This window comes from Macaca fascicularis, chromosome 4 (assembly GCF_037993035.2).
Source record: "Macaca fascicularis isolate 582-1 chromosome 4, T2T-MFA8v1.1".
In the NCBI taxonomy this organism is placed as follows: Eukaryota; Metazoa; Chordata; class Mammalia; order Primates; family Cercopithecidae; genus Macaca; species Macaca fascicularis.
The window spans coordinates 40,322,251-40,334,065 of NC_088378.1; the positions used below are offsets into that span (position 1 = coordinate 40,322,251).

The following is an 11,815-nucleotide window of genomic DNA, read 5'->3' on the forward strand; positions in this document are numbered from 1 at the left end:
ATTAGTCAGTGAGAAATACCATTACCTTTTGTATAGTCAGGCTGAAATCATTAAATATTGACAGCCAGACTGTTTATGCCACCTAAGAACATGCAATATAGCTGCATTATTTATGTAGGTCACATTCTAATAATGAAAAGAACAAAATAAGCCTCCAATGCTTTAATAAACTAAATTTCTAAAAGATTTACAGTTATTAACAACATGTATCATTTAGTTATGCTCTAAGCTACTCAACTTCTCCTCATCTGTATTTTTAATTCTGGACCGAAAATGGTAAAATTAAGAGGAGAAACAGAAATTAGTGTTTTTTTTTTTTCTTTTTAAAGAGACAGGGTCTTGCTCTGTTGCCCAGGCTGGAGTGCAGTAGGCACAATCATAGCTCACCAAAGCCTTGAACTCCTGGGCTCAAGAGATCCTCCCACCTCAGCCTCCTGAGTAGCTGGATACATTAATTTTTATTAAAACACTTAGCCTCCAAAGTTCACCAGATAAAAGTAAAAACAATTTGGAATTATCTTAAAATGAAGGAAGTCAAGAGTAAAACCGCTAGTTAAACATGTATCACAAATTTACATCTTTTAATTCCAAATAGAATTCAAAGAACAAAAACAATATTATACTGTAGATTCTGTATTTTAGTTTTTACCTTTTTAAGAACTTCCCAGTCTTTGCAGTTTCCTGATCTCCACCATCAGGATAAAATGAGGAACGGCCCCTAGACTCATCTCTTGGAGCATTCTGTGGTGCGATTGTCTTTGCAGGACTTCTTCGTGAAGGGATGTGATGAATTGGACTATTCTGAGAGGGACTGTATCGACTAGATCCATTTCCAACAGAACCAGACCCAGACCTTTCAGGACTATGCTGAATGGAATGTGAATGCTGAGAAGGAGTATTTTTTGCAGAATGAACTGTACTGAGCATGGGAGCATCAGAGCAAGATGAACTCTGACTAGGTGGTGTAGCAATAGGTGAAGGACTATGGGGTGATCTAGGACTATTATCATAAGCTGAAAGGCCAGGCCAAATATCACCGGATGTGGCTGATGACTTATTAAATTCATCGATAGATTCAGATGGGTCATGTTCAAATGTATCTTTCGGTTCCTCCTGTGATTTACTTTTCAACGGACTCTCTTCTTGGGGTTCCCCTTCAGCTTTTTTGGTTTGTTTTTCCTGAGACCCTCGTCTTTTAGAAACAGGAGATTTGCTATATGGGGATGAAGAACGAGAAGAGGATGATCTTGGAGACCTAGAAGATCTATATGACCGGCGAGATCTGCTTCTGGATCTTTGAGAAGAAACGGATCTTCTTTTTGGACTCCTGGAACGTGAACGACCTCGTCTAGGACTCCTAGAGTGCCTTCTATTCCAGACAGGTCTATAACCACCTCGATGGTATCTACCTCCTCCTCCTTGATAATACCCTCTACCCCTTCCTCTGTACCCGTAAGGTCGTCTCATTCCTCTATTATTTCTGTAATCACGACGATAATCTCTAGAATACATACGATCTCTACTACGAGACCTTGAATATGTTCTGGAACGAGACCTAGAACTAAAAATGAAATAAATATCAATGCAAGAAAAATAAAGCATTCCATCTTACCATTCTAAATACTCTGGTTGAAAATAACATGTAAATAAATGGTAAAGATAAAAATAGACTTTTTTAAAAAACCTCATCTGTACAAAAGTTTATGGTTTCTAATCAAAAAGCCTAAGGTAACTACTGAGAGAATACATTAAAGACCTTAAAAGTAAAGGCACAAAACACACACACACACACGTGCGTGTGTTATATATATATCACACACATTAGGACATATTAGCAAATTGTAGTACATCTAGGCAAGCACTTAAACTGATAATTGTGAAAGAATATTTAATGGGATGACATAATATACAGTTAAATGGGGGAAAAGATTACACAAAACTGTATCAGTGAGATACTATTAATTAAATATATACATAAAATAAAGTTAAGCCTGGGGGGGAAAAAAGAATAATCATCAACTACTATTAATTCATAATGGGATTATGGTCATTTGTATTTTCAACTTCTGGTTTCTGTTTTCTATGCTAAGTATGTATTACTATTTAAAGAAAAATAACCAGAATTGTTAATTTTTTAACAAAAAGAATTATTTTGTTAGAATTCAAAGAATCAAAGTCAGAAATGAGAAACTATAAAACAATACGCACAGATTTTTCACTGTCAAATTCTTGCATTACCCAATTCATCTCTTAACATTGTGGACAAATACAAAGAAACCTACCATATATTATATAGTAAAATTTGAGACCTGGAGTCAGACTAACTGGATTTCAATCCAAGCTCTGCCATACTAGAGCTTGTTAGTTGAACATTCCCAATTTCTTGCTTACAATAAGGGTAACAACAGATCCATTTCACAGAGTTCTTATAGAATAAAATACATTTTGGGGTTTAGCACTGTGTTTAAGATACGCATTCAACAAATAATAACATATCATTATTTTAAAAATTTAAAGCACATTAAATCACCTGTATCGCTTCTTTCTAGAATGAGATCTTGATCTTGATCGAGAACTAGACTGTGATCTAGACTTTGACCTTGAAGAATGTGATCTAGAATTGGAGCGACCCATTTCTTTTCTCCTAATCAAATGATAGGGCAAAAAAAGGTTAAAATTACAATATGATTTTTTAAATTTTATGTTATTTTCAGATAAAATTTGATTTTTACAAGTTTCTCAAAGGCTATTATTCACCATCATTTTCAAATCAGTATTCAGAAGACAAGTCAATTATCCCTGACTAAAACTGTTTTCACCTGCATGATAGATACTGTAGATTAAAGACACAACTGAAGATTTTTATGGACTGCCCCACTTAGGTGCCTCAATCCAAAAAGGCAGCAGCTACAGAAGCCAGAAAGAGCAATGAGATCAGACTGCAGCAGCATGTTATGTGTTATTCCATGCCCAATACAAATGCCTACCTCTCCTGTAAGAAAGATAAATAAATAATAAAGGTATTACAGATAAGGCAACTGAAATAAAATAAAGTGTCACAATACTAACAAAAAATAAACCTACTAGGCTGTTATCTTGTGTTTTATGGCCTTGAAAATGAGACTGAGCTGACCACTCCAAATACACAATACTGTCTGGAGTGGTACTATATAGTATACAGGACACAAAGTTTCTGAACAGCTGGAGCCGTGGGTCTGCTCTCAGTACTCATGACTCCAGAATAAAGTGGACTTTTGTGATGACTAGTTCACCCTGAAGCTTTGTTAAGAAGATATAAGAAGAATAAAATATAAAGAATTGGAGGGATTACTTCAAGAAAGATATATTAGAACTACAAGAAAAAAAACTTGGGCACCAGTAGTTTAACTTTTCCAAACACTACATAGTATCCAATGCTATAATTAGACCTCAATGGGTACAGAAATCAGTAACTGTCAGAACTAATTGATTTATAAGATCTACTCCTCACAAAATTGAAAAAATATACATACATAGCAAATCACTGCATGTACATCCCAAATGTCACATTTTCAACTTTTCAATGATTGAGATATCTTAGCCTCTCAAGCTTGTTTTTGCTGCATAGAACTATTTCCAAATTTACACTAACTTACCAAAAAGTATTTATTTCAATAAAAATCAACTTATTAAACTTCTAACAGCTTGCAATTCCCATAATACTTAAATAGTATCTCCTACAACCAAATATTTTTGAAGGCACTTATTTTACCTACCTAGACTTTGTTCAGTATAATAAAATACTATTTGAAGGTACTAAGATGAGTTCAGTTATAGAAAAGGTAATGGTAATACCTGGATAGTTCCTCATCAAACAATATAAATAACAAATTCATGCTGATTTCAAAACAGAACATAACTATCCTCTAATAGACTACCACCTTTGTCTTCTCTCACTCTTCTTCTGAATCCCAAGGGAGCAAGAAATACATAAAGACAGAAATAAAACATAGGTTCAGGGTTCAAAAAGGCAGAATAAGAATTCCACAACACAGAAGAAAGAAATTTAGCGTTAACATAGGGAGATCTGATACCTCGTAGAACACAAATTTGGTTTAGCAACTGTAGTTTTGACAACATCATGAAATTGGCAAAAACCAAATTTACAGCCTGTAAAGGAAGGAATCTCGGCCACTGGGAACTGCGACATTCTAGTGCTATCTGATTTCAAAATTCTGTCCTCCCAAACATTTTAAAAGAATATAAATACGTAATTTACATTCATTGTGATCAAATTTACTTTAAGATATTTATTTTTATCCCACTCTGAGATAATCAGACACACTGTAAGAAGAAACCAGAGCTGGAAATGATTTTGGAGATCCAGTCCAGCAATAAGGCAACATTCTTTTCCATTGTATTAATCCGTAAATAAAACACTATGAGTTTACTAAGAGCTAGAGATGCTGTGTTGTGCTGTATCTCCAGAATCTCTGTTCTTGGCTCTTGAGGCTTTTTGGATGGTAATTTCTGTTAAGGTTTCATGAATTCTGTAGGCTTTTCCAGTCAACAGGATGTAGTTGGGCTTGTGGCACATAAGCACAACAGGTATTTAATAAGTAACTATCAAATGAATGCATTCCCCAGAACCTGGATATTTTTTAAAGCAGCAAGTTTATTTTTAAAGGTTTGTGTTTTGCTTTGTTTTTTAATAGCTACACCTGAAACTTCAAAAACTAATGGAAAGAAAGCATGCCTATCAAATAGCAGTCTAAAAGAAATGGATATCTTCTGCTCTACTGCAAAAATACACTTAGGAAAAAAGCTAAGAACATGGTCTCTGCATTTAAACTACATGAATTCAAACTCCTTAAGCTCCCTGAGCCTGTTCCTCAACTGTAAAACAAAGAAAATAACAGTGCCTACTTCGCAGACTTGTAGAGGTCTTAATGAGTTGATAAACTTAATTCACTTGACACACCTAGCACATAAGAAACAATCAATTTGAATTACCTAAACACTACAGTAGAAACAAGTTATGAATCTCCTCTTGTTTACATTAGGGAAAATGGGTTAAGTAGCAGAGTTTATCTTGTATGTCCTGAGTCTTTTAGTAGATGTGTTTATAGAAATAGAAAAAGCAGGAACACAACCTGGAAGAAGACAGAAAAAGAACCTTTTTCCTAAAACTAACTTAATATCTGACTTACTTCATACAAGCCACCAAAATAAACAAAAAACTGAATCATCAATTCAGTAGTGACATTTCCTCAAAAAAGTCAAAAGTGAAAACTAGAAAAATGAATGCTCTTTACCTTGGCTTTAAGCAGGATCAAGAAGTCAAGTGAAGTCTTTCAGATACTGTAAATATTCCTCCTGGAGAGAATGCTCTGAGAGATTAAACTCTAAATTCAAATTCCTAGCGAAGACAAAAAAACATTATATTGATTTATGTTAAATTAAATAACCATTATTTACAATGCATATAATGGGCATTGCAATAAACTCTAATAAATGCACTTACAATTTCAGGGAAGGAAAAACTAATTCAGGAAATAGGAAACTTTTAACCATAAAAGCCTAAAACTCAACTTTTTTGTAAACCACAATGCAGTAGTGTATTATGAAACTGACAGCATCTTTTTACTTTTAACTACCTGAATTCTAATTTTAGCAATTTGAGCTTTAGGAAACATGATATGTTGTCGTTCCATCAGAAAATTCCAAGGTAGCTAACATAATGCCATCTTGTTAGAGGGGCAAGGTAGCACAAGCCAGTAGTTCCAGTTACTTGGGAAGCCAAAGCAGAAGGAGTTTGACGCTGCAATGCGCTGTGACCACACCTGGGACTAGCTACTGCACTCTGCAATGCGCTGTGATCACACCTGGGACTAGCTACTGCACTCTAGCCTTGGCAACATAGCAAGACCCCATCTCAAAAAAAAAAAAAAAATGTAATCTATAATTTTCATAATGCTCTACTTTATAACATCTAAAATATGAGTTTAATGTTCTGCTACTTATTCTCTTTGGTACTTCCTTTCACACAATTTAGTTTCATGTGAAACTGATTTTAAAATCCACATTAACAGCCATCATAGTAACTTCAAATTCTGTGCCTAAAAGCATCTTGATACATGTATATTCAAATAAAAGAACAGTCAGCAATGAAACTTTTATCTATCGAAAGTATTCTTCCTAAAATAATTTATCATTACTCTGTAAATACACTTCGCACAGAATATTCAAGTTACCAATACTGAAAAGTTTAGCTCTGTGTATATTCACATCAAGTATGTGCAAAGGATAGTCTAAAGCACTAGGGGAACAGAAACTAAAGAATACAAGATTAATATATGCCAGCACTCAGAAGAATTCATGAACAAGTTTAAATGGAAATCTGTAACTCTCACCAAGATCCAATTTTAAAAATAAAATGAGACTGGAAATACAAAGAAGAAATAGTAACATTAAACTGGTGAATCAAGAATAGTGTCTCCTAAAATATCCATGGCCCTCCAACTGGAGAGAGATTTGAAGTTCAGGCTAGGAAGGAGGAATCGGAACCTATTATGGGAAACATACTAAAAAAGTAGTAAAGTCAAAAAGCCAAGTAAGGTTGGGTATAAAACAAAAGGATTTCTAAAGGACATATAAGTTTAGTTTTTAAAATATCAAAACCCCAAGTGGCCAGAGGAAAAAAATGGCAGTATTTTAAACTGGAGTACTGATAAAAAACTGTATTCTGACCTGGAAAGTCATTACTACTGATTCACTCCTAGAAGTGATACAAGGCTCATTTTAGCTAACATTTTCCTAAACAATTTCAAAAGGCTAATTTCTATATATATCCAAAGAAGACTCAACTGCCAGATCTCTTTACTGCAAGTCATGATATGCTGAAGTTCAAAGAAAATAAACACTAGATACAAAAAACTGACAGAAGAGGGAACATAGGCTGTTAGACCAGTGGATATACATTCCTGTTCACAATCTATAAATATATTCAAGTATCCACACCAATAACTCAAATAACACACAAAATGTGATACAATAAATAAATCAGTATCTAAGCTGATTAGTTCAGCTAATTTTTAAAAAATGAAAGTCTATATACAAAGCACAATACTAGTTACTATAGGAAATATGTCTATGTAAGTGGTCCCTGCCTTCCAAAAACCAAAGCAAGAACAGATATCAGCAATAAATCATAGTAAACTAAACATCTAAATACTAGCCATGTGCCAAGAATCGTGCTAGGTGACTTAAATAAAATAATCTCATATTTGATCCTGATAATCTCATGAGCTACATATTAATCCCATCTTTCAAATACAGAGAACTCTAAACTTTGCAAATAACTTGAAGTAAGTGCCTTACATGCCAGACACTACTATTCTAATGCTGGGAATACAGCATTTTAAGAAGGACTTTAAGTTCCCTACTCTCTTGAAGCTTTCAGAGAGGGGAAGACAGAAAACAAGAAAAAAATCAAATAGTGGCAAGTGCCACATTGGAGAGGGGGGAAAAAGTACAAGTTGACATGCAGAGGAGGTGGGCAGGGGCACTACTTAGGTGGATCCTTGGGCCCTCTTTAAGGAGGTAACATTTGTGTCTAAGGACAGGGAACACAGAAAAGATCCACAGAGTAAAGAGCATACTAGGCAGAGGACACAAACTTAGCAAATTCAGGACAGAAACACCAATAAGAAGGTTGAGGCAATGTGATCAAGGAGTTGAGCGTATGAAATAAGGCAGCAGAAGGAGGAATGGACCAGATCAAATAGCATCTAGTAGATCACCAAAAGGGGTCAGGATTTTACTTGGTTAAGAAACCCTTGCAGGGTTTGCTTGGGTGAGTCACTCATCTGATTTCATTTTAAGATGGCTTCTATATAAAAAATAAACAGCAATGAAAAAAAGAGGCAAATTCAAGATGTGGTTTGTCAAAATGACTTGTTAATGGATTGTTAGGGGTGTGAAGTACAGAGTGAGGAAAAATGAAAAATCACTAGTGCCCTTAAATTCTAGGTTTTAGATTTAAACATCTCGGAGAAGGACAAGTTTGAGGGAGAAAACAAAAGATATGTTTGCCGTTTTTTGTGCCCATAGTCGGACTGTAAATGGTTAATCCAAAATTTGACTGAAATCTCCTGACTCCAATTCCAGTGCTCTTTCTTCAATACCCTAAAAGGTGCCTGAGGTGGCCAAAGCCCAAATACAGAATTAAAAATGCCAAATTAATCTTCCCTTTATTACAACCAAGATCATTTAATAGATTCCCACTTGTTTAGAGAGATAAGGAATAAATTGCAGTATGTATCTTTAGCCAATTGATACACTAACCAATGAGGAACACAGGATAAAATAAAGCAGGTTTTTTTTTAAAAAAATAAGGTTCTTAAATATCTAAACAGAGCCTATCTTTCATGAAATAATACATAATGACCAGCTAGAACATAAGTGATCAGAAACTAGCTAGAAAACAATTATATCAGGCCAGGCATGGTGGCTCACCGTGTAATCCCTGCACTTTGGGAGGCCGAGGTGAGCAGATCCTGAGGTTAGGAGTTCGAGACCAGCCTGGCCAACATGGGGAAACCCCGTCTCTACTAAAAATACCAGAACTAGCCAGACGTGGTGGTGCACGTCTATAGTCCCAGGTACTCCAGAGTCTGAGGCAGAAGAATCACTCGAACCCAGGAGGCAGAGATTGCAGTGAGCAAAAATTGCACCACTGCACCCCAGCCTGGGCAAGAGCGAGGCTGTCTCAAAAAAAAAGGAGAAAATTTGATCAGAGCAAAGAAACTGGATTCAACAAAATATCCAAGACAAAGCCACCCAAAATGAATTCTTTAAGATTACGATTTCAAGCGTACTTGATCCTAGTCTTCATTTTAGCAGACTCAAGGAGTTTGGTCCCCAGATTGTTGTAAACAAAGTAATGCTATTTCCATCTTTTCAAATCCTAAAAATATAGCCCATGACTATTATTCCAGTTGACTAGATTCAAATCCTGGCTCAGCCATTAACTAACTGACCAACACTGAACAAGTTAACTTAATCTGTCAGCTTCATATTCTGTTGGTGTTTTTTTGGTTTTTGTTTTTGTTTGTTTTTTTAAGGCTACTAATGGTACTTCCTTACAAGTACAGGGTTAAATGAACTAAGGCACGTAAACAGCTTAGTTTAATGTTTGACTCATGGTATACAATCTAGCATTAGCCATCATTATTGGTAAACCTTGTTTAGGCAGCCTTTCTACAAGCTAACCACGTTTACTTAAAATGATTCTTGCATGTAAGGTTACCTTAATATTTTTGATACAGCATTAATCAGCATCATTTAGAAGTCTTTCCAGACATGCTTAATAAAATGTCTGGGCTGGATGCAGTGGCTTACGCCTGTAATCCCAACACTTCGGGAGGCCAAGGCGGGCGGATCAACCCAGGTCAGGAGTTCAAGACCAGCCTGGCCAACATGGCAAAACCCTGTCTCTACTGTAAATATAAAAATTAGCAGGGCGTGGCGGCGGTCGCCTCTAATCTCAGTTACTCTGGAGCCTGAGGCAGAAGAATCGCTTGAACCCGTGAGGTGGAAGTTGCAGTGATTCAAGATCATGCCACTGCACTCCAGCCTGGATGACAGAGCAAGACACCATCTCAAAAACAGAAAAAGAAAAACTAGCCGGCCTTTGTGGCGTGCACCTGTAATCCCATGTAATCCCAGCTACTGGGGAGGCTGAGGCATGAGAATCATTTGAATCTGGGAGGCAGAGGTTGCAGTGAGCCAAGATCACGCCACTGCACGCCAGCCTGGGCGACAGAGCAAGCGTGTGTCTCAAAAAAAAAAAAAAAGAAAAAGAAAGAAAAAAGAAAAATTAGCGGGACATGGTGGCAAGCGGGCGCCTGTAGTCCCAGCTACTTGGGAGGCTGAGACACAAGAATCGCTTGAACCAGGGACGCGGAGGTTGCAGTGAGCCGAGATGGCGCCACTGCACTCCATCCTGGGCTACAAAGCGAGTCTCTGTCTCAAACAAATAAATAAATAAAATTAAGGTGTTTGAAAACTCTAAAATACTACACAAATACAGGCTAGTATTATCTTCGTGTTAGTATACTGGCTGGCTTTCAGCCTTAGGGACAGTCAGAAGATATTAAATGCTATGACTGAGGTAACACTTATTACCTGAGTGTAAACAATTAACAAATTCATATCCAACAAGTACCCAGAGATTTTAGCTTCTTAATTCCCTCTTCTTATTTACTAAATAACAAACCACTGTAAATTACACAGCTGAATTCAGCTAGTGTGCAACTACTGATTTCCAACGTAGTTTCCGGAAACTCCCAGCCTAAGCCCTACATAGAACTGATAAAACTTTCTCCATTTCTAAGTCTTCTCATCACATAGTTAACCTCTTACAGCTTGCTGCCCACAAAAGTTTAATAAATTCAACCGAGGACGGGGATAGGGGCTCACCCCTGTAATCCCAGCACTTTGGGTGGGCCAGGCGAGTGGATCACCTGAGGTCAGGAGTTCGACACCAATATTGTGAAACCCCATCTGCACCAAAAATACAAAAATTAGCCGGGTGTGGTGGCGGGCGCCTGCAGTCCCAGCTGCTGGGGGGGAGGGGGGCGGGGGGCTGAGGCAGGAGAATCGCTTGGACCCGGAGACGGGAGGTTGCAATGAGCCGAGATTGGGCCACTGCACTCCTGCCTGGGCGACAGAGCGACATTCCGTCTCAAAAATAAATAAATAAATAAATAAACCAGACCTGAGCTGAGCCTACCAGTGGGCCTATCAGACCTACAAGTCTGTCACCAAGTCTTACAATACCACTGTTCTTCAAAGTCAAGAAGGGCTCTGGCTAAACAGTTTCCTTTGCCACCATTTTAATTACCTGAATTAAAGAAGATATTTCAGCGTTCACCACAATGTAATGGTTAAAGTATGATATCACTAAGAGAAGATGCTCCAAGGTTGTTTACCATGAGCTGCCTTTTTAAGTAACAAGGTCTCGCTCTGTTGCCCCCTCTGGAGTGCAGGGGGACGAGCATAGCTCCCCGCAGCCTCAACTCCCGCCGAGGAGTCACTTTTTTCCTCCCATCAAATTATTTATCCTGAATTGGTTATGATCAAAAATGCACAAACCTTGTAGCAGTTTTTCCTACGTAAAGGTTATTTACTGCCTAAACAGTATCCTAACATTTCAACTAGAGTCGAACTGAAATGAGAATTCACACGAGGAGCAATACATTTTGTTTTGCTTTGTAATACGAAAAAATTTGAAAGACGCTGTTGCAATGAGATACAAGTCTGAAATAGTTCATCTTTTTCATCAGTGTTAGCCACACTTGCTTTCAACTTGTCTTAATTTTTTTCCAATTCTAAAATGCTTTTTCAAAAAGTCTGAGGTAGCAAAGTAGCTGCTGGTACTTCAGCTTGATTCTGAAGAAATAAATTTTAACAGCGAATCTTAAAAGCCAACTCATGAATTTAAAATGAAGGCAAAGTCCAATTCGCCACTCCCACCCATTTCTCACACCAGCTGTCTACCAATTGTGGCTGCAACTTTTCTGACACGACTAAACGGGCTGAATCACTTGCTGAAGCCTCGGCTTCGCTAGTACTCTTGAAGAACCGCACTTTCAGCCGGATGGGGCAGGGCCAGGCTCAGAACCACCAGCTAAGACCCAATCCCCTCGCTAGGGAAACGTAACTAGGCAACCACCACAAGTCAACAGCGCGCGCTAGCTTCAAAACAGCGGGTTGCAGGGGGTACTGAAATTAACTCCAGAGAACCAGGGTCAGCAGCGAGGGGCAGAACAGA

At 37.5% G+C, this 11,815-nt stretch overlaps 1 protein-coding gene across 17 annotated transcripts in view; it reads right to left on the reverse strand.

Moving 5' to 3' along the window:
* Window positions 1-11,815, reverse strand: part of BCLAF1 (BCL2 associated transcription factor 1) — a 31,770-nt gene that overhangs the window by 19,210 nt on the left and 745 nt on the right. For 10 of the 17 annotated variants that reach the window (XR_012433467.1, XR_012433466.1, XR_012433464.1 and 7 more), the window contains exons 2-4: window positions 5,295-5,398; window positions 2,531-2,644; window positions 650-1,561 (exon numbers count right to left, since the gene is read on the reverse strand). Coding sequence is in view for 10 of the 17 variants with exons in the window: in XM_045391484.2 (XP_045247419.1) it covers window positions 650-1,561; window positions 2,531-2,634 (1,016 nt within the window). In the remaining 7 variants the exon portion in view is untranslated. The remainder of the gene's footprint in view (window positions 1-649; window positions 1,562-2,530; window positions 2,645-5,294; window positions 5,399-11,815) is intronic. The other 7 variants (XR_012433469.1, XR_012433468.1, XR_012433465.1 and 4 more) reach the window with 1 other exon arrangement.